The sequence below is a fragment of the Terrapene carolina genome, unplaced genomic scaffold, assembly GCF_002925995.2.
Source record: "Terrapene carolina triunguis isolate 2854851 unplaced genomic scaffold, T_m_triunguis-2.0 Scaffold42, whole genome shotgun sequence".
NCBI lineage: Eukaryota > Metazoa > Chordata > Testudines > Emydidae > Terrapene > Terrapene triunguis.
Window position 1 is genome coordinate 39711558 of NW_020664393.1, and position 24087 is coordinate 39735644.

The 24087-nt window shown below is 43.4% G+C and overlaps 1 protein-coding gene across 1 annotated transcript in view; it reads right to left on the minus strand.

The window, feature by feature from the left end:
- PRIM2 (DNA primase subunit 2) overlaps window positions 1–23247 on the minus strand; it is a 266903-nt gene extending 243656 nt beyond the window's left edge. The window contains exons 1-5 of the mRNA XM_026654855.1: window positions 23197–23247; window positions 22490–22658; window positions 20383–20486; window positions 17761–17840; window positions 6891–7011 (exon numbers count right to left, since the gene is read on the minus strand). Of these exons, the coding sequence (XP_026510640.1) occupies window positions 6891–7011; window positions 17761–17840; window positions 20383–20486; window positions 22490–22643 (459 nt within the window). The 5' untranslated portion in view covers window positions 22644–22658; window positions 23197–23247. The remainder of the gene's footprint in view (window positions 1–6890; window positions 7012–17760; window positions 17841–20382; window positions 20487–22489; window positions 22659–23196) is intronic.
- Window positions 23248–24087: the final 840 nt, after the last annotated feature.

A 24087-nucleotide genomic window follows, 5' to 3' on the forward strand; every position in this document is an offset into this window, starting at 1 on the left:
GGGGGGGGGGGGGGGGGGGGGGGGGGGGTCAGAGCCAGCCCCGGCCCACCCTGCACCGGTAAGTGCCCTTCCCCTCCCCCTCCCCCGCAGGGGTAGCAGCGGCAGCCGGGGGCTCCAGCAGCAATTTAAAGGGCCCAGGGCTCAGCCGCTGCTACCGCCCCAGGCCCTTTAAACCGCTGCCAGAGCCCCCAGCTGCCGCTGCTACCCCAGGGCTCTGGCAGCAGGGCTCCAGGGGCTATTTAAAGGGCCGGGGCTCCCCTGCCTCTACCGCCCTGGGCCCTTTAAATAGCCGTTGGAGCCTGCCGGAGCGGCGGCAGGGCTCCAGCGGCTATTTAAAGGCCCCAGGGCAGTAGAGGCAGCGAGAGCCCCGGCCCTTTAAATAGCCCCGGGAGCCCCACTGCCGCTACCCCAGGGCTCCAGCAGCGGGGCTCTGGCAGCAATTTAAAGGGCCTGGGGCTCCAGCCGCTGCTGGGAGCCCCAGGCCCTTTAAATTGCCACCTGGGGAAGCCAGGCCGCCCCAGTACGGTGCATCGGTTCTTGCCGGTACGCCGTACCGGGGCATACCAGCTTACTTTCACCTCTGACTGTCACACTGCTTCTCATTCACACCACTTTTGCACATTTCCATGCGAGGCAAGGATGCTGAACAAACATTTACAAGGTGCTGGGCATTTGTTCAGCTGAAGGATTGATTTGGGACCACGTGATATTTCACAAAACACAGGTGTGATCAGTCCATCCTCCAAGACCCATCCATGCCCAAGCAGAGAGGGAAGTTCTGTATGTACTCAATCATTGAGAGACATTCCATTGTGTGATAATTTGCCGTCTTGGTAGCAGGTATAAATGCACTCCTTGGTGGTGGAAATTTTTCACCATTTGTCTGCTTCTTGGAAAAACATCCACTAACAACTCTGCAAGTGTCATAATGCTGGCCTTTAAATGGTAAGCTCGGCATATGAATGCAACCAGTGCATTCATGACCTCATCAGTGACTGTCTGTCTCAGCCATTTCAAGTACCTGCAGAGCATGAAGAGTCTTCAGCTGTGTTCTCTGTCACCTGCGCACTTGCATGGCCATCCAGGAGAAATTCAAATACCACCCAGCTGATTAGCAGAGCCAGAAGCATGTGTTCAGGTGCACCTTCCCCCACATTGCTCGGTCCTGCAGCTGCTTCCAGGACCCTCCTACTGGCTGTGCAGGGGAGGAGGGGGAAGGAGGGTGCTAATTTCAGGGTGTCCCCCTTGCTTCACCCCTGTACCCCATCTCTGCAGAGGGGGGGTCACAGCCTGGCTCAGGACTCAGAGCTGCTGCGGTGAACAGTGAGTGAGTGCCTTTCTTAAAGAGACAGCACACTGTTTTTGAGATTTCCTCAGCAGCCAACTCACACAATCTCTCTCTCTCTCTCACACACACACACACACACACACACACACACAGGCACAGTCTCTGTGTCACACACACACACACACACACACAGTCTCTTTCACTCTCTCCTCCCAACACATACTTGTATTATTATTGTTGTTACTTCTTGGTATTTCCTGCAATGCACATATATACTCTGTAATTTTATTCTTTCAAAGTGAGTTATTTTAGTGTTTTGACTGTTCATAATTTTTATTTCTCTTACTACCCAAAGAATTAAATTTAAATGTGAGTTCTAAAATGCCTAACCTGTCCTGTCTGGAGTAATTATCCCTATCGTAACTTTTTAAAAATATATATATCATCTAGGTTTTTTGTTTCTATTAATGGTGCACATCCGCACATACTTCGGTGCACATAACAAAATTTATTTCGCACATGGATGGAAAAAAATAGAGGGAACATTGGTCTTCAGAGGCTGAATCAAATGATTTCCAGTATAATTTGGTCTTTCCAGCCAATCTTCCAGTAGTGTCACATCCTGACAGGGCAAGAAAACTTGGCGGTGTGAAGGCTGGCCTGAGTGATAGGAATATACAATAGTTATGCTCCCCAGCATCAGGCACAAAACCAGAATCTTGCTGAAGACCTGGGTAGCATCTCACAGAGAGCACTAGAACATCTGTGTCTTGGGCAAAAATCTAGAGTGTAGTAGCACCCCTTACTCTGGCATGGAAGGTATGCAAGATAATTTTACTGTTAGCCTCATCATAGGAACTATGAAGAAACTCCACTGAACAATGCAAGGTAACAGCTTCATTACACCATGCGACAATCAAATTTTTCTAGCCATTCTTCACCTGCTGGAGTGTTTTTCCTGCAAGATACGCAGTTAACTTGTCCTTCATGAGAGTATGAGACAGTAGCTTTTTCACTGCAACTTTGGAGATGTTTGTGGAGTTTATGAATTTGTATTGAGCAAGTGCAATACCAGGAAGTCTCTTGATTCTGGTAATATTTTTAACTGATTCCTCTACACAGGTGTCAAACACAAGGTGGACTGTCATAGATCCAGTATTTTCTCTGTAACCTCACAATGAAGCGCTCAGCCAAATCTCAGAAGGTGTTAACAGTTTCTGGTTTGTTGAGAGCTTGTCAGTAGGTGCTGGCTTAGGAAGACCATGCAAGATGTGCATTAGTTTGCTTGCTTTTTGCCTGGCACCTATGCATTATTCCAGGAGTGGCCAACCTGAGCCTGAGGAGGAGCCAGAATTTACCAATGTACCTTGCCAAAGAGCCACAGTAACACATCAGTAGCCCCCCATCAGCTATCCTCCCGCCGCCAGTGTCTCCCACCCGCCAGCAGCACCGCTCATCAGCCCCTAACCCTCCATCCCTGCGTCTCCCGTCCATCATGATCAGCTGTTTTGTGGTGTGCAGGAGGCTCGGGGGGCGGGGGCAGAGAGGAGGAGCAAGGGTGCGGAAGACTCAGGGGAAGGGGCAGGGGCTTGGGGGAAGGAGTGGAGTGGGGCTGGGGAAGAGCCAGGGTTTGATCAGTGAGCACCCTGTAGCACATTGGAAAGTTGGCACCTGTAGCTCCAGCCCCGGAGTTGGCACCTATGCAAGGAGCCACATATTAACCTCTGAAGAGCCGCATGTGGCTCCGGAGCCACAGATTGGCCTCCCCTGCATTATTCCATCACATTAGAATATTAATCATAGTACCATGGAGAACTATGCTAGACTATGGGAAAGTACAAGATTAACAGCACACAAATCTGGACACAACCAGAAGACATGCAAAAAACAACCCATATGCAGTTAGCGCTGTACTAGTCACTGCCACCTTCACTCTAACTTTCTTCTTTGCATTAGAGTACAGCTTCAGTCTGTTTTTCTTGATTGGAGACCATAAATTGATGGAGCCTTGGATTTTAAAGGCTTTGGATTTAAATTCTTTGGATTTTAAAGGCTTCCTACAAGTCATGACCCAAAGTATTCACTTGACTGACATCTTTAGCTATCACATCACTGAAGACTCCTTTTTATCATATTAATGAGCTCTGGTCTATCATAAGCAAATAGGATGTAATGCGAGTGAGCTCATCCGTAGCTTTAAAATTGCCCCTTCTTGTTCTGCACATGATCTGATAACACAGTACTGTCAGTCAAGAGCCACAATATAACTTTATGTGGGTTGGATGTTTACTTATACTGTTACACAGGCATGTCAAATAAATATTGATCTTCACATTTTTTTTAAATATCTATCTATATAATTGTTCTAGGTTTAACATGTTTGATACCACTGTGTTTGTGGGTAAAAGGGCTTTTCAAATGATACCCAACTGAATGCATTTTCAACAAAATTATCAATATTTCCACCAACCGGAGGACCTGGGAGCCAGGGTATGGGTCCCCAGCCACGCTGCAAAGGGGGACACCACTGAAATTGTAAGTCCATAGATTTTTACGAATCAAATGATATTTCTCCTTATCTTTCTATCATTAACTTGCCCACAGAATTCCACATGCTCCCAGACTGCAAGCAGAGTAAAGACATGCCAGAACCTTAGCATATATACCTTACAGGGCTCACTACATGCCCAAGTAGTGCCTCCCACATCTACATTGCTATTTTTAGCTGTGTAGCATGCTGCTGCCTCCCTTCTGCCGGAGCCCTTTCCTTGCCACAGTGAAAGGCCCCAGCAGAGGGGAAAGGCTCTGATAGTGGGAGAAGTAGCGGCACACTACACTGCTGCTTGAGCCTTTCCCCACTGAGGCTTTCTCAACACATGAGCTATGCACCACAGTATGGATGCAGCCTGCTTTTCACTGTGATATGTAGCTACATGTACCCTACATGCACTGCCAGTGTAGACAAGACCCAAGATGTCCAATAATCAGTGCTTAAGTTCTGTGACAGTTATTCTTTATCTTTCTCTACATTAAAGCTACCTAAGAGCATCGAAAACTTTTCAGAATAAGTTGTTGTGTATCCAATGGGCCCATGTATGCTGTGGCATACTGAACCTAAGTTACACTGCAAGACTTCTGGATCCTGAAGCACTCTGGTGTGGCAGCGTGGATAGTCTGCTGAAGCTTAATTTTAAAATGTCGATTTTTTTTAAATGAAATAGGATTGTATGTTTCAATTTCACTGCAGTGATCCATGTTATACACTGATAATAAATTCCATTTTACACTGCCCCCACATTTCCAGTTTTTAATATGCCAATGATTTTTGACAACACAGCTGCACTATAGAAATTGTCTGGGGCAATTTTTTGGCACCGGGGGATGCACAGGAAATAGTTTAGAATTGTGGAATAGAAATATTAAATGGATGTTTCTACTAAAATAGTCAAAAGTGAAATATCTAACAAGGCTGGTACTCAAATTGTCATCTTTAAATTTCAGTTAAAAACTCATTAAGACAAATAGAACAGTTCACAACACAGAGCTATTTTATTATGCTCTCTGCAGACTCAAACACAACAATGCTTTGGTTTATGGAGTTAACAGTTTCAATGTTTTCACCACCACCATAAGCATTAGAAACTTTCTAAATGCAAGCTTGGATTTCAGTTCTAGAGCAAGGGGGATTCGATGGTCATGAAATAACAGAATCCACTGAGTTTTATATACCCCTTTTTTATTTTTATTTTCCAGTGGGCATGCTGGGGGGGGAGGGGGGAGATGGAAGAGTGCACTTTTTGGGGGGGGGGGGGGGGGTACTCAGGAAGTACAATAATAATAAATAGTTTTGTCATAGTTCCTAGTTTAACTGCATCTCTGACCCCTTCATGGTCTCCTTGAGAGCACTCCACTTAGGTTTCAAGCCACCAGATGTCACCTTTCTCAAGACAGAATCCTGTGATTCTCTCCCTCTGGACCAGGGTCTCAGGCTGTAGTCCCAACCAATTTACTGTTATCACATCAGCATCTTTGACTTCAGCTCAGCACCCGCAGTTCTGTTCTCTTAGGGGCAATGACAGGGTTAACCAGTGATCAACTAGCTTTCGTAAAGAAAAGTACTATTTCTTCAGAACAAAGGCATTATAGGTTCGCAGGTTCAGCCAATCGCAGCTCCCATTGGCCGCGGTTTGCCATTCCAGGCCAATGGGGGCTGCGGGAAGCGGCAGGGGCTGAGGGATGTGCTGGCCACTGCTTCCCACAGCCCCCATTGGCCTGGAATGGCAAACCGTGGCCAGTGGGAGCTGCGATCAGCCGAACCTGCGGACACTGCAGGTAAACAAACCATCCTGGCCCGCCAGCGGATTTCCCTGATGGGCCATGTGCCAAAGGTTGCCAATCCCTGGAATAGATGGTCCAGCTATGGAATAAGTTCTATTCTATATAGGTTTGTAGCTCACTCATCTCCACAGCTGCAATAAATATCCCATTAGTTATCTTTTAAATACTGTGAACACAGTTACATTTTGAATCTTTTCATAATCTTCTCAATTTTTGAATTCATTGAGTAGTACATTGTACAAGTCTCCAGAGCACACTGACTGTATCTTGAATACTCCAGAAAGAAAGAGACACCTCAGAAACAACTGGCTCTGTTGTCTCAGCAGCAGGCTGGAATACACTCGACTAACAATAGTTATGAAGAGACAAAATTCTGTACTCTCTTAAAGAATATTCACCAATTCCAGACAATAGTCTGAAGAGGACGGAGCCTCACGGTGTCCTATGTTAGGATCAAATGACCAAGTCAGCTCCAAAAAATTATTGATACTCCCATCATGGTCCCTACAAAACGCATTTATACAAATCAACAGTTTCTCTTTAATATCCTCAGTCTATGATTCAGCATTTCTGATGTACATTTACAAAAAGAGAAACAGCCTGGTATAAGCCAGATCTCCACTGAATGACAACTGAGAGGTATATACACAAGTCCCATTTGGAGACCATAGCCAACCTTCCAAATCTGTAGATGTATAACAATACCACTACTTTCCTCCTAAAAGTTCTTTGTGAACAATGACAGGTTTCAGAGTAGCAGCCATGTTAGTCTGTATCCGCAAAAAGAACAGGAGTACTTGTGGTACCTTAGAGACTAACAAATTTATTTGAACATAAGCTTTCGTGGGCTACAGCCCACTTCTTCGGATGCATAGAATGGAACATATATTGAGGAGATATATATACACATACAGAGAGCATGAAAAGGTGGGAGTTGTCTTACCATATGTTCCACAAGTACTCCTGTTCTTTTTGTGAACAATGTTCTCTCAATAACAGTACTATAGCCTTTGTTACAAATGAGATTTAAAGTGATATTCCATTTGTGAGCCAGACAAGCGCAAAACTACAATACAATGCATAAAGAATTGTCATTTTATGGCACATATTGCCTAGTTTCAGAAGTTCTGAGAACTTTTATTTCCTTTATGAGAGTTTATAACTTTTACAATAGAACATTTAAACATCAATGAAAAAGTTCTAGAAAATATTAGAGTAAGATACATTGCAGAACAACCAAAAAACTAGAAAACAATGTACTTACAGCTCCATATGACAAATTAACATATTTCAGGAATTTCTCGACCAAATCACCATTTAGCTCGTTAAACCGGTATCGAAAAAGGTCCATTTCTTGTTGAATGAACCATCGTCTGAGATCCTCACTGGAGAAAAAAAAAAAAAAAAAAAAAAAAATCAGATACAACTAATGCACTATGTTTAAGACTAAATATAGACAGGACCATCAATGTGATACTATTAATGCAAGATACACTCAGCATCACCCTTCTAAAAACAATGTTCTGCAGGTGTCAAGATAGGTCTTTTATTCTTACAGGGAAAAGGGGGGTTACCTATGGTTTGAAATAACAAGATTAACTAACCGTATATTATAGAGTTTTGTATTTACAGCGGAACTAAAATCCATCGGCTTTAATGGTCAAAAGATCCCTTTCAGACTCCAAATTAGCATAACATTAGCAGGTGGACAAAGGGTTTCCAGTGGATATAGTGTACTTAGATTTTCAGAAAGCCTTTGACAAGGTCCCTCACCAAAGGCTCTTAAGCAAAGTAAACTGTCATGAGATAAGAGGGAAGGTCCTCTCATGGATCAGTATCTGGTTAAAGGATAGGAAACAAAGATAGGAATAAATGGTCAGTTTTTAGAACGGAGAGAGGTAAATAGTGGTGTCCCACAGGGGTCTGTACTGGGACTAGTATTGTTCAACATCTTCATAAATGATCTGGAAAAAGGGGTAAACAGTGAGGTGGCAAAATTTGAAGATGATACAAAACTACTCAAGATAGTGAAGTCCAAAGCAGAATGTGAAGAGCTACAAAAGGATCTCACAAAACTGGGTGACTGGGCAACAAAATGGCAGATGAAATTCAATGTTGATAAATGCAAAGTAATGCACATTGGAAAACAATCCCAACTATACATACAAAATGATGGGGTCTAAATTAGCTGTTACCACTCAAGAAAGAGATCTTGGAGTCATTGTTGATAGTTCTCTGTAAACATCCACACAATGTGCAGCAGCAGTCAAAAAAGCTAACAGAATGTTGGGAATCATTAAGAAAGGGATAGATAATAAGATAGTAAATATCATATTGCTTCTATATAAATCCATGGTACGCCCACATCTTGAATACTGCATGCAGATGTGGTCGCCCCATCTCAAAAAAGACATATTGGAATTGGAAAAGGTTCAGAAAAGGGCAACAAAAATTATTAGGGGTATGGAACAGCTTCTGTATGAGGAGAAATTAATAAGATTGGGACTTTTCAGCATGGAAAAGAGACGACTAAGGGGGGATATGATAGAGGTCTATAAAATCATGACTGGTATGGAGAAAGAGTAAATAAGGAAGTTTTACTTACCCCTTCACATAACACAAGAACAAGGGGTCACCAAATGAAATTAATAGGCAGCAGGTTTAAAACAGACAAAAGGAAGTTTTTCTTTACACAATGCACAGTCAACCTGTGGAACTCTTTGCCAGAGGATGTTGTGAAGGCCAAGACTATAACAGAGTTAAAAAAAGAACTAGATAAATTCATGGAGGATAGGTCCATCAATGGCTATTAGCCAGGATGGGAAGGGATGGTGTCCTAGCCTCTGTTTGCCAGAAGCTGGGAATGGGCAGCAGGTGATGGATCACTTGATGATTACCTGTTCTATTCATTCCCTCTGGGGCACCTAGCATTGGTCACTGTTGAAAGACAGGATACTGGGCAGGATGGACCTTTGAGCTGACCCAGTATGGCCATTCTTATGTAACTCTTCCGATAACATGTGAATTTCTAAGGTAATTTGTTTAGAAAAAAATAATTTAATTTTTGCAGAGAAAACATTTTAAAGGCTCCTTTTTGAAATTTACTCACTTCTTCGGATTCCTCTAGTTGGACAACTGTCTCCGCAAACTCCAAATATATATGTATACACACCCGGTGTCTACAGCTTGGCTGGGCTCTGGGCTACCCAGAATGGACTATGCTTCAGCCTTCAGTTCTCTATACTATCCTAAGGGATTTCCTATGCTATTTCATTTCTAGTTAATGAATAAATCCTACTATTTGACAACACTATGTGATTGTCACTGCACATGCTTGGTGAGATGCATTAATCCCTGAAGAGGGTACAAGTCTCCATCAGGCATCTGTCTCAGCTGGACTCCCTGAACAGAGCTCACGGTGTGAAGGAGGAGTACTGAAGGCCCAGTATAAGGAAATGGTTAAACCGCATGACTTACCCTGGAGGAACAGTGAGATATCTAGGGCAATGGTTCTCAACCAGGGTTACATGTACCCCTAGGGGTACTCCGAGGTCTTCTAGGGGGTACATCAACTCATCTAGATATTTGCCTAGTTTTACAACAGGCTACATAAAAAGCACTAGCAAAGTCAATGCAAACTAAAATGTCATACAGACGACTTATTTATATTGCTTTATATACACTGAAATGTAAATACAATATTTATATTCCAATTGATTTATTTTATAATTATATGGTAAAAATGAGAAAGTAAACAATTTTTCAGTAATAGTGGGCTGTGACACTTTTGTATTTTTATGTCTGATTTTGTAAGCAAGTAGTTTTTAAGTGAGGTGAAACTGGGGAGTACACAAGACAAATCAGACTCCTAAAGGGGTACAGTAGTCTGGAAAGATTGAGAATCACTACTCTAGCGGTTCCTCTTAGCGACTGTTCCAAAGCTGGAGGCACAGCAAAGATCCTGTGGATCTGTGACAATAATTACCTGCTTTAAAAACAGTCATTAACAAGTGCCCTTGCATACACGTGTAAAATTACATTGAAGGTACTTTTGAAAAGCAACACCAACCCCATGTCAATCAACAACTATGAACATGTAACTAACGAACATGATGAGTGTTAAAGAGTGTCCAATGATTGTTCAAAATGCAACTGAAAATATGGGAGTTGCAGGCAATTTAAGGAAGCAGTGATGGTTTAGGAAGGGAACAGAGGAACAAAACATGCAGATGGGGAGTTAACTTTTAAATCCTAAAAAGCAGAGAGAAAAAAGCAGTTTAGTAATTTAAGTTTTCTGTATGGGAATACTACATAATTTAACCCACTCAGCACAGTCCCTACATGATTCTTAGTGGGAACAGAACAGTCTCTTTCAAATCAGGAAAGTTTTTAGAATATCCTCCCAATTCACAGAAATTGTATTTGAAAAAAAACAGAAGCATTTGTTCTGAACCCATACATTAGAACTCAGTCCATTCAAAGTTCTATAATGCCTACTTGTAAATGTTTCTTAAATGTATAGAACAATTACAAGTAAAGTAATTTTGTAGACATTAAGTATAGAGTTTCATCAATGGTTCAAAGTTCATAGTTAAATGTCAGAAGCTAGTCATGGAAGAAAAGAATTTTTTGTTTGTATTGAGATAGTGCCTAGAAACCCCAATCATAGACCAGAATCCCAGTGTGCTAGCTACTGTACAAACAGAACAAAGATGGTCCCTGCTCCCAAAGAGCTTATACTTAAGTGTATAAGACAAAGGACAAACCATGGATACAGGCAGATGAGAAACACACAAAAAATGATACAATACTGGTCTCAGCACACCAGCTGCACAACCGTTGCCAAGAGTTTGTTTGCCTCCCAGCAAAGGAAACTTAAGGAAGAACTTGAAGCATCACAATGGAGATGGCTTTGCTGATGTTTACAGAGAGCTTCTCCCACATGTGATAAGCAGCATAAAAAAAAAAACACAAAGGTGCCTGTTTGAAAATTTTACTAGTGGGCAATGAAGGATGGCATCATTGGCAGAATGGAGGCAGGAGTCAATATTTTAATAGAACAGGAAAGATAACAGGTAGCATGGAAATACACTATAAAAGGCCTTGAAAGTAAATGCTCATTTGATGCAATGAAGAAAGGGGGCCTGTGGAGGAATACAAGAGGGGTAACATGGTCAAGAGGGCAAGCTAGAAAAATTATTGTTGCTGCAGTGTTTTCAATTAATACAAGTGGGGCAAGAGTGCATCTGTCAAGGCCAGAAGAGAGCATGTTGCACTAGTAAAAAGATGAGATGAGAGCCTGGGTGAGAGTTTTGGCTGCATAGATAGAGAGGGAAGACTGTATCTTTGACATTATGCAGGAAGAATCAGCAAGATTTAGGCATAGACTGGAGGAAAGGAGCTAGAGAGAAAGTCAGATGATACCCAGGCTACAGGTCTGACAGGGAGGATGGTGGTATTAGTGCTCACAAATAAAGTTTATGTTCATTCCAAATATGTACAGCAACTAAAGCCCAGCAGAGAAACAAATACAAAAAAGTGATATTCAATCCAAATAATTTAGCAATGAACCAGAGAAAGAAAAAATGAAAAATGCACATTTTTTGCCTCTGGGTGACACTGTTGAACCACTAAAGAAAAAACAAGTACACACCACCCTCTACCCCCACAAGTATTTTAGCTATAAACACATCCTCCTTGCAGACAATTAAACTAATTAATTCTGCACAAAATTTGTGATCCAACCTACTTATAAACTTTTTCTGTAACAGGCTCCAAATTTAGCACTAAACAAACAGCAACTACACAATCACTGCTCTGTGCCAAGCTCTGCTTCTCCGCCTTATAACATTTAATTCAAAAAGTTTTTCCTGTACTATTCACTTCCTGTTCTTATCTATTGAGTAGTGTCAATTTATCAGTGCATGGCAGCTTTCATCTCAGACAAGGCTGCATTTTGGTGGTGAATAACAGAGATCACCCTGTACAGTTTGTGTGTCAGTTCAGAATCTTTCCATTCAAGAACTATTATAAATTTAAGATGTTTATTTTTCCTTTTTGCATGCAGTGTTGGTCCCAGGATATTAGAGAGACAAGGTAAGGTAATATCTTTTATTGGACCAACTTCTGTTGGGGGTGGAGGGAAGAGACAGAAAAACAGCTCTGTGTAAACTTGAAAGCTTGCCTCGCCCCACAACAAAAGTTGGTCCAATGAAAAATATTACCTCACCCACCTTCTCTCTATTTTCTCTTTCCACTATTAACCATTAATTATATCTTCCCAAAGGAAGAAACAGAATTTACATAGGATGGAAACTGGCTAACAAACTTTTCCACAGCAATACCACACTGTTAGCATTTAGCTCAGAACAGCCTGTGTGAAGGCACGTCACCCTCACGAAGTTACAGAATATTGCAATACGCATGCTTTTTTCCTGAAATAATTGCATCACCTAGCTTTTACATAGCATTTTTCATTAATAGATCTCAAAGCATTTTACAAAGACTCATCTCCATTTTACAGAAGGTGAAATTGAGGCACAGGGAGGTGAAGTGACTTTCTCAAGGTCACCCAGCAGGTCAGTGGCTGAGCTCGGAATAGAAGCCAGGTCTCCCAAGCCTGAATCCAGTGCTCTATCCACTACATAACACTGCATCCCACAATGCCAAACTTTTTTTTAAAACAAAGAAATTGGAAATTTGAGGGGCATCATCAACCTCCGTCTTATTTCAAAAAGCATCCAGTTTCAGATTTAAAAAAATTCTCAACATTTTTTCTAACATATTTTGCCTTTTTAAAGATGAGGGGCTTTTCAGCAAGGGAGAAACTAACTTAAAGAGAAAATAAAATTCACAGTACACAAAATGGCGTAAAATGCATAAATACCCAATAGAAATGTTTTCACTAGCTTTTTAATTTAATAATCCTAAATCTAAATTGTAACTAAAGGAGGTTCTCCTCATATTCATAGATTCCAAGACCAGAAGAGACCATTGTGATCATCTAGTCTGATCTCTGGTAGAACACAAGCCAAAGAACTTCCCCCAAATAACTTTTTGAATATATCTTTTAGAAAAACATCCAATTTATGAAATGTTGAGTCTGGTTTACAAGTTAACAGTGTCCCTTAAGAAAAGATACGTTGCCATCTTAAGTAGATAGTCAGAACTTTGTTTTAAGAATTATATTATGTACGTTGCTGGTTGGAATCACTAATGGAGTTTATGAAACAAGAAAGTGTATATGTATAACATGTCTACACATTAAAAAAGACGGTTACTCACCTTTGTAACTGTTGTTCTTCGAGATGTGTTGCTCATATCCATTCCAATTAGGTGGGCGCGCGCCGCATGCAGGATCGTCGGAAGATTTTTACCCTAGCAACTCTCGGTGGGTCGGCTGAGGCGCCCTCTGGAGTGGCGCCCTCATGGCACCGGATATATGCCCCTGCCGACCCAGCGCCCCCTCAGTTCCTTCTTGCTGGCTACTCCGACAGCGGGGAAGGAGGGCGAGTTTGGAATGGATATGAGCAACACATCTCGAAGAACAACAGTTACAAAGGTGAGTAACCGTCTTTTCTTCTTCGAGTGCTTGCTCATATCGATTCCAATTAGGTGACTCCCAAGCCTTACCTAGGCGGTGGGGTCGGAGTTGGATGTCGCGGAGTGAAGGACCGCTGAGCCAAACGCCGCATCATCCCTGGACTGCTGCACTATGGCATAGTGGGAAGCGAAAGTGTGCACGGATGACCAAGTCGCTGCCCTACATATCTCGTGTATGGGCACATGAGCCAGAAAGGCAGAGGAAGAAGCTTGAGCCCGAGTGGAATGGGCAGTGAGTCGTGGAGCTGGGACACCAGCTAAGTCGTAACAGGCACGGATGCATGAAGTAATCCAAGACGATATTCGCTGCGAAGAGACCGGAAGGCCTTTCATCCGGTCTGCCACCGCTACAAACAGTTGGGATGTCTTTCTGAACGGCTTCGTTCGCTCAATGTAAAAAGCAAGAGCCCTGCGAATGTCTAGGGAATGTAGCTGTTGCTCCCTTCGCGAAGCGTGCGGCTTTGGGAAGAAGATGTCTTGGTTGACATGGAAGGCAGACACCACCTTAGGGAGGAAGGCGGGGTGTGGTCGCAGCTGTACCTTGTCCTTATGGAACACCGTATACGGTGGGTCCGATGTGAGGGCCCTAAGTTCTGAGACTCGTCTCGCCGATGTGATAGCGATGAGGAAAGCTGTTTTCCAGGACTGGTACAGAAGCGAGCAGGTGGCCATGGGCTCGAAGGGGGCACCCATGAGTCTAGCTAGGACTAGATTGAGGTCCCACATAGGGGCCGATTGACGAATTTGTGGGTACAGACGTTCTAAGCCCTTGAAGAACCTGCTGACCATGGGACTGGAGAAGACTGAGCGCCCATTCTCGCCTGGGTGGAAGGCGGAGATCGCTGCTGGGTGGACTCTGATAGATGAGACAGCTTGGCCTTGCTGTTTTAAGGACCAGAGATTGTCCAGGATGGTAGGTACTGGTACCCCCGTAGGGACAGTGTTGTTTAGGGCACACCAGCAGGAGAAGCGCTTCCATTTGGCCATGTATGTGGACCTAGTGGATGGCTTTCTGCTCCCCAAGAGCACCTGCTGCACCGAAGTGGAGCAACGCAGCTCGGATTGGGTCAGCCATGCAGCAGCCACGCAGTCAGGTGGAGGGACTGCAGGTCCGGTTGATATAACCTGCCGTGTTCCTGAGTGATCAGGTCCGGCCACAATGGTAGAGTGATTGGTTCCGTCACCAACAGATCGAGGAGCGTGGTGTACCAGTGTTGTCTGAGCCACGCTGGAGCGATCAAGATTAAGCGGGCCTTGTCTCTGCGTAACTTGAGGAGGACCTTGTGAACCAACAGAAATGGAGGGAAGGCATAGAGCAGGTGGTCTTTCCACAGTATCAGGAAGGCGTCTGACAGGGATCCCGGGGAACGTCCCTGGAGAGAGCAGAACACTTAGCACTTCCGATTCTCGCGAGAGGCGAAAAGGTCTATGTGGGGAAATCCCCACCTCCGGAAAACAGAATGAATAACGTCCGGACGTATCGACCACTCGTGAGCCAGGAAGGACCTGCTGAGGCGATCTGCCAAGGTGTTCTGGACTCCTGGGAGAAAATATGCCACCAGGTCGATTAATTGGGCTATGCAAAATTCCAGAGATGTATGGCTTCGTGACAGAGGAGGAACAACCGCGCTCCACCTTGCTTGTTGATGTAAAACATGGCCGTTGTGTTGTCTGTGAAGATCGCGACACAACGGCCCTGGAGGTGTTCGCGGAATACCTGACACGCTGGGCGTACTGCTCTCAGTTCCCTAACGTTGATGTGCAGGGATATTTCTTGTGCGGACCAAAGGCCTTGTGTGCCAAGGTTCGCGAGGTGAGCGCCCCAGCCCAGAGAGGACACGTCCATGGTGAGGACTAGAGAGGGCTGTGGAATGGGGCATGGAATGGCATCCCCCCGCAAAACAGGTTGGGGTTTAGCCACCAACCCAGAGAGGACAAGACCTTCGTTGTTGGTTTGTGCTGCTTCTTGGGCCGCGGAGACAGCGAGCGGTGTCGCGTCTGTACCGGTGCCGGAGACATCCGGTGCCGAGGTACCTGGCTGGTGCTGGGTCGCTCCGGTGCCGGAGGCGCGCTGCAGACCGACGGTGCCTGGTCTGCGCGCGGTGCCGGGGGCACCGGGCTAAGTGCCGCTTCCATCAGGAGCTGTTTTAGACGGAAGTCGTGCTCCTTTTTTGTCCGAGGCTTGAAAGCCTTGCAAATGCAGCACTTGTGAGGTTGATGAGCTTCCCCCAGGCACTTCAGACAGGAGTCGTGGGGGTCTCCAATGGGCATCGGCTTGAGACAGGCCGAGCAAGGCTTGAAACCCGGAGACTTGGGCATGAGCCCTGGTACTGGGGCGGAGGAACGGGGATAAACCCCGATACCCCAACTTAAGTACAACTATATACACTAATATACTATATACAAACTTACTAAGACTACTCTAAAAACTGCTAAACTAATAAACTACACTAAGAACTAACTATAAGACAATGAGAAACCTAGGGAAGTGGAAGTCAGCTACGCCGCTCTCCACAGTTCCAACGACCGTCACGGGTGGTAAGAAGGAACTGAGGGGGCGCTGGGTCGGCAGGGGCATATATCCGGCACCATGAGGGCGCCACTCCACGGGGCGCCTCAGCCAACCCACCGAGAGTTGCTAGGGTAAAAATCTTCCGACGATCGTGCACGCGGTGCGCGCCCACCTAATTGGAATCGATATGAGCAAGCACTCAAAGAAGAACAATTGATACTACACTAATGAAAATCTCCTGCAATCTATGCATTTTTAAAGTACAAGTAACATTTAACTGACTGGAGACTGAGTATCAATTCACAGGGACCACTAAAAATTACTTATTTGCTGATTTTAAGAAACTATGAGACCTGCAGACCATGACTGAAGACAGGATTGTACTTGGCTGGCCCCATTTTTGACTCTCAGAGATCCCAAACGGCAATACTGACAATTACTCATCTGCCCTAAACGTCTCTTGTGCAAGCTGCTATGATGTCATTATGTAGTGATGCCAGTGGGAAAAGCAATGAAGTTTGGGCTACAGTGTCATTCAGATTTTGCTTTTAAGGGCTTGTTTACATAGTGTGGTATGAACACCAGGGAGAGTGCACCTTAGAATTCATGCAACTGACCCGTGTAGACCCTGCTGGTGTGCACTAAAATAGGATCTACATGGGCCACTTAGAATACAATACATTGGTGCACATTAGAATTCACATCCCACTGGTGCACATTACCACACCATGCAGACGTGCCCTTAGTTACACCCAAATAGTGTAGTCTCTGCTCAGAATGTAGAGATCAGGATACAGGCATGGTTGAAACTTAAGGCAAGACAGAAGCAAATCTGGTAGTCAAGTGAAGGAATCTAAGATGTCAGGCCAGGTTGTATGTATATTACTGGGTAGTTTCATAGCCTCCTGTCAAGGAGATGTTTTTTCTGGGAGTCCCTCTGCATCCCTGACTGCTCTCAGGAACTGACGATTTATAACCAGAAGCTCCTCTCTCCTACCCCTCCATATCTGTTTGGCTACACAACTGCAACCACTGCCACTGGACCTCACAGGAGTTACTCATACCTTTGAGAGTATGAGATTCCATTAATGCAACACTTCTACTTGGGGTGATTATGGAGAAAACTTCGAAGGTATACAATGTGTGAAACATAGCTGATTTATTGGCGTTGACCTTAAGGAACTTGATACAACAGAATTGCAAAGACTGCATTTGCTTCCTATTACCTTCTGGGTACAATTCAAGAAATCATACTGATTTGTAAAAACTTGCATGTTTTGGGATCTGGCTACCTGGAAGACTGCTTTTCACATGTCCACTGCAATACCTGGGATACTTTTTCCTGATTGTCCACAGACATACATGTAGAAAGGCAAACTTTCTACCTTTTGATCGCAGTATTAAACCCATGCATGTACTTATTGTGAGATTTTCAAAGGTGCTTAAAAGAGTTCAGCAACCAACTCCAACTGAAATTCAATGGAAGTTGGGCCCCTAATCCATGTAGGCACCTTTTTAAAATTCCGGCCTATGCTTAAAGAGATGACTGGGGGCCATGTATAAGGCAGTGATCTACAGTGGTAATCTTTTTAGACCAACTTGTCAATTACTGAGAGTCAGAGGTCAAAAGTGCTCAGAGGCAGGTTAAATCTATTCCCATTTATGTCAATGGGAACTAAGTTAAATCAATGCTGAGTGCCTTTGAAAATAAAAAATAAAAAACTATGTGTATTACTGCCCAATGACTATGTGGGGAGTGCATTATTTAAATATCAAAATAAGTTTATTCATGCCTAATTTTAAGTATATAAATATATTCCAGTTTTTTTTATTGTGTCATGTTTCACCACATATGAATTCTCTTCCTGACTAAGCTTCTAAACTGGAAAAAAGCTTATACCTGAAACAAAGAAAAGTTGTCTCTATATTTAGTACCACATTACCAGCCTTTAGGTGACAAAATTTAAAGCATACACTTAAAATATTAAAAAGAATATATATTTGCTTAAAAAATACTTACGACTGGCAGTAAGCAAGGCGCAGTATGAAATGAGAGATATGGTCTTTCCTCCTTGCATCATAATCATCCTCAACCAAAGCCTACAGTTTCCATAAGAGAAAATATGTACTGAATTATGGCAGTGAAAGAAAACTGAAGTTGAGAAATAAATCCAAAATTAAATATCAAGACCCACAACCTTCCTGTCATATCACTGTAAAACATGTAAAGTACATTAAATTCTTTCTACACTTCTGACAAAGTCAGTAAGTGCTGCAAGAGTTATCAAAAGACAAATGGAAAAAATCCTACTGTTAACTGAAAATGGCAACTAAGAATACACTTCATAGTACAGGGAAACTTTTCATCCAACTACTTGCTCTGAATTAAAACGGTTATAATTTGGGAGAAAGTTTCCTTCAAAACACTCATTTCTGCGAACAAACCAAAGCTAATTATTTGGAAGTACCCACAAACAAGCAAGTGTGTGCTTTTTCTGCACTGATAAGAAAACATTAGGGCTGTCAATTAATCGCAGTTAACTCACGCAATTAACTCAAAAAAATTAATCGCAATTAAAAAAATTAATTGTGATTAATCGCAGTTTTAATCGCACTGTTAAACAATAGAATATCAATTTAAATTTATTTTATATTTTTGGATGTTTTCTACATTTTCAAATATATTTGATTTCATTTACAACTCGGAATACAAAGTGTACAGTGATCATTTTATATTATTTTTATTACAAATATTTGCACTGTAAAAATGATAAAACAAAAAAATTAGTATTTTTCAATTCCCCTCATACAAGTACCATAATGCAATCTCTTTATCATGAAAGTGAACTTACAAATGTATATATTTTTTGTTACATAACTGCACTCAAAAACAAAACAGTGTATAACTTTGCCTACAAGTCCACTCAGTCCTACTTCTTATTCGGCCAATCGCTAAGACAAACAAGTTTGTTTACATTTACGGGAGATAATGCTGCCAGCTTCTTATTTACAAGGTCACCTGAAAGTGAGAACAGGCTTTCGCATGGCACTTTTGTAGCCGGCACTGCAAGGTATTTACGTGCCAGATATGCTAAACATTCGTATGCCCCTACATGCTTCTGCTACCATTCCAGAGGATATGCTTCCATGCTGATGACTCTCGTTAAAAAAAATGCATTAATTAAATTTTGACTGAACTCCTTGGGGGAGAATAGTATGTCTTCTGCTCTGTTTTACCCGCATTCTGCCACATATTTCATATTATAGCAGTCTCAGATGATGACGACCCAGCACATGTTGTTCATTTTAAGAACACTTTCACTGCAGATTTGACAAAATGCAAAGAAAGTACCAAAGTGAGATTTCTAAAGATAGCTACAGCACTCAAACCAAGGTTTAAGAATCTGAAGTGTCTTCCAAAATCTGAGAAGGACGAGGTGTGGAGCATGCTTTCAGAAGTCTTAAAAGAGCAACACTCCGATACAGAAATTACAGAACCATCAAAAAAGATAATCAACCTTCTGCTGGTAGCATCTGACTCAGATGATGAAAGTGAACATATGTCGGTCTGCACTACTTTGGATTGTTATTGAGTAGAACCCGTCCTCAGCCTGGACGCATGTCCTCTGGAATGGTGGTTGAAGATTAAGGGACATATGAATCTTTAGCGCATCTGGCATGTAAATATCTTGCAACGCCTTCTACAAGAGTGCCATGAGAACGTCTGTTCTCACTTTCAGGTGACATTGTAAACAAGAAGCGGTCAGCATTATCTCTTGCAAATGTAAACAAACTTGTTTGAGTGACTGGCTGAACAAGAAGTAGGACTGAGTGGACTTGTAGGTTCTAAAGTTTTACATTGTTTTATTTTTGAACACAGCTGGTTTTGTACATAATTCTACATTTGTAAGGTCTACTTTCATGATCAAGAGATTGCATTACAGTACTTGTATGATGTGAATTGAAAAATACTATTTCTTTTATTTTTTACAGCACAAATATTTGTAATCAAAAATATTAAGTGAGCTTTGTACACTTTGTATTCTGTGTTGTAACTGAAATTAATATATTTGAAAATGTAGAAAAATCCAAAAATATTTAAATAAATGGTATTCTATTATAGTTCAATCGTGCGATTAATCATGATTTTTTTTTTTAATCGTTTGGCAGCCCTAGAAAACGCCATTCCCAGAATTGAATACAATATTGCTAGGGCAAATGATGCCAATACACCAAAACAAAACAAAAATCCTGTGAAAGACTCAACTTCCACTCTGCTAGACGCAGAGGGTGATTTTAAAAACAGAGCATGCATTAAGCACTCCAAACTTTACTGAGTATCCTGCAGACCTCACTCAAACAGCTTTCAGCCTACTTTGATAGGAGTTTTGAATGTGCAAAATTTCCAGATTTTGACCCAACTAGGTCAGAAGAGAAATTACAAATGTTAATAGAAAATTAAAAAGAAAAAAAGTAGTTGATAGGCACAAAGAAAAAAATTCAGTGATATAAATAGTTCAAATTATAGAATTTATGCTTTGAGTGCAGTATTCAACAAGTGTATCCCTATTTTTGACAGTAAATGGAAAATAAAATCTATAGTAAAAAGATTATGCTTTTCCTTTTTCAATTATATACTTACTCTGAATGGAAATTTAAGCTTTCGAATCTCACGCTCCAGCCTGCTTTTGTACTCATCACTACCTTTCACATAGCTCACACCAAGGTTCTCAACTACTTTGAGCACTAAAGTAATTAGAGGAGACAAATGAAATCAGCATGAGCAAGACTTGTAGTATAAAAAGATACATCTATTACAAGGGTCAGTAACCTTCGGCACGCGGCCCATCAGGGTAATCCACTGGCGGGCCGCGAGACACTTTGTTTACGTTGACCGTGCGCAGGCACAGCCCCCTGCAGCTCCCAGTAGCCGTGGTTCGCCGTTCCCAGCCAATGGGAGCTGCGGGAAGCGGTGGCCAGCACGTCCCTGTGGCCTGCAGCTCCCATTGCCCGGGAACGGCAAACCGCAGCCACTGGAAGCTGCTGGGGGCCGTGCCTGCAAACGGTCAACGTAAACAAAATGTCTTGTGGCCCACCAGAGGATTACCCTGATGGGCCGCGTGCCAAAGGTTGCCGACCCCTGATCTATTAAAATGTAAAATTTGTTAGTTCTATCATCTATGCTAATAAGACAAACTGTATTCTATCCAATTTATTTTTAAGACTGAAAAAGACCAAAAGTGTTTCAGATTTGCTTCTCCCACATCCCCACAAGCTTTTGATCAACAAGAAATTTGCCTTCAGGATTACAGCCTTTGATCTGAATTGATTAGAAGAAATTAAAAGGAATAAGCTAATACAGAGCTACAGTTAAGAATCTGGGGGCCTGATTCAAAGCCTATTGTCATCAATGGAATGATTCCTAATTTCCATAGTATATTATTAACTACAGTGGTCAAATTAAGTACAAATTAGTTTTCCAATTAATTAGTATTATTTTCTCTTCACAAATCAATCATGAACTAATTCTGATTTCTTCCAATGTTTTTGCTATTGCAAGTATTCAAAAGGCTATGAACAAATGTCACTATATGGGAGGTTTAAAGTGATCACTTCAACTCTTTCGAGGTGTATGATTGGTCACATAGCATCCATTGTACTGTTTCTGTTCTCAATGGACAACAAACTTTTTAAACAAGCAGACAGAAGAGCAAATGTTCTTCTTGTTCATCCACAAAAAAGACCTGTTCACACACATAGTTAGGTATTTATTCAGATGGTAGTAATAGCAGCAAAATTACAATAGCACCCAGAGACAATCAGTCATGATCAGGCCCCCATTGTTCTGGACAAATAGACAGTCCCTAACTCCAAAGAGCTTTCAGTCTAAATATGCCTGAGATGCCACAGATGAGCACAGACAAGAGAAAATTTTAAAATTAAAGTGACAGTGCAAGAGTGATAAATTGTTACCAGATCACACTGTTAAGAGCTATTTATCACTTTATTTGCTTTCTTTATTTTAAAAGCTATGAAAATTCTATGCTATTGTGATACTATTTACTACCATCATGGTTTTCCTGGAACCTTCCCCTCTGATTCTTTCTATACTCATGTTTTATCCTTAGTCTGTAAACTATGTGTATTGTCTTCTCTTTTATGCAAACAAGCCAAACCATCCATGAACAAGAGAGCATTTTACCTGTTTGTACAAATGTTCATAAACATTTGTACAATAAGTGATACAAACATGTTCAAATTTAACAGCTATTCAGAATTCATTAGGTGTTTTTTCACATACAGTGTTTTGCAGTACGTAATACTCAATTATCGTTAATGAAATTAAAAAGCAAAATTTGGGGGGCATTCACACACACACACACAAATAAACTGCCAAAATAAATTTTGTTGTACTTTTTTTTTTTTTTTTGGAGAAAGGAACTGTATTTGTCAACTAGAAATTACAAATTATTAGTATAGAAATATATGCTTGAAAAGAAAACTAGAAGTACAAGTGAAGACATAAAACATATAGGCAGAGTAGATGACACTCTATATATAAACATGTCATTCTGATGCTAAAACAGTTGCATTACATGGGAGTCTTCTAGCTCTGATAACTGACATCAAAATAAGCCTGCATCCCACCTTAACACTTAACATTGTATCACTCATTGACCACGGATCACCTCAAACTGCATTTATCCAAAGTGCAAAAAAAAGGGTTATAGATTTATGGTGTTACTCACATTTAAGCCTATCAATGGCAAAATTTTCAAAGTCAGCTAGAGAAATATTTTCAGTGGGAGGCTGCAGGTAGAACTGCAGGCTGTGAGGATACAGATCTCCTCGTCTATCACCAGCAAGTCTTGCCTTCAACCTTTTTTCTCTAGAAAACTCCATTTTCTTTAAGTGAAACTAGAAAAAAAAAGTTGAACAAAAATATTGGTTAGTCACTGTATCATCAGCAATAACCAAATTTTGCCCAACAAGGAGGGCGACATGACATCACTACCTCACTGGATCCATCCCTAGTTTACAGGCAGTGGAACAGACTGCCCGTTGGGCCAAGTTATAAAGAGCAGCACCGACCTGAAACCTAGTCACTTTCAAACCTGGAGTGAGCAGGTTCAGACAGATTCGCTGGGACCCTCTTGCCAATTGCTGGGGCTTTAGCATCACTCACCACCCCCGATGAGACTGGGAGCCCCCCCACGGGACGGGAGGGTGGCCGCCCGCACCCCTCCCCCGACGGGACAGGAGGGTCACTCCCATTAACGGGATGGGACGGGACATGACACCAGCCGGGCCGCACTCAGGCATTGCCGGGGAGCGGAGGCAGCGGTGCTGGGCCATGGCTCTTTGACAGCGGCCCACGAGGCGACAGCGCCCGCCATGGTCGCCCCCCAAGGAGGCGTCAGCACCCATCCCAGAGCCGGGAACGCGAAGACCTCACCCGGCTGCCCGGCCACCACACAGACCCTGCCGGCTTCCCGCGCGCAGCACGCCCCGCCCCGCTCGCCTCACTTCCGCCAACTAGGCTCCGACTCGGCCCCCCGGCCGTTTGCCTCCGCCTCTAACCCCGCCCCCCGCCTCCGCCTCTAACCCCGCCCTCCGGCCGCTTGCCTCCGCCTCTAACCCCGCCCCCGGCCTCCGCCTCTAACCCCGCCCCCGGCCCCTGCCTCCGCTTCTAACCCCGCCCCTGCCTCCGCTTCTAACCCCGCCCGCCAGCGGCCGCCTGCCTCTAACCCCGTCCCCCGGCCGCCTGCCTCCGCCTCTAACCCCGCCCCCCGGCCCCTGCCTCCGCCTCTAACCCCGCCCGCCAGCGGCACCCGCGCGACACCTGACTCCGCCCCAACCACGTGATTGGGGGAGCGAGACGGGAAGCGGAGGCAGGTGGTTTGGGTTGGGTCCCATTAATGCCACCTCCCGCGGCGCGCAGCCCAGGCCGTGGCCCTTACAGCGCATGAGTCGGCGAGCGGGCCCCTCACGCCCGGCGGGGGCGGAGAAGGACAGCTGGTGCCCGCGTGGGGCGGCAGCTTCAGCTCAGCCCCTCTGGCGGGTATTGATGCTAAAGCGAGCAGCAGCAAACCGTGGGGTTCAGGCCCAGCAGCCCTGAGGTGGGGGAAATGGGGAGCCCAGAGCTTGCCCTCAGGGGCCGGGCAACGCCACCCTACCTCCTGCCTGCAGGTTCTGCTTTGTGATATTAAGAGGGGAAGTGTGTAGGGCTTACGGGCTGCCACCAAAACTGCTGCAGCCCGGCAACTCCCTCAGCCACAGAGAATCAACTCCACAGGCATCTCTTCATAACATGCTTAACTAGGGTGACCAGACGTCCTGTTTTTAA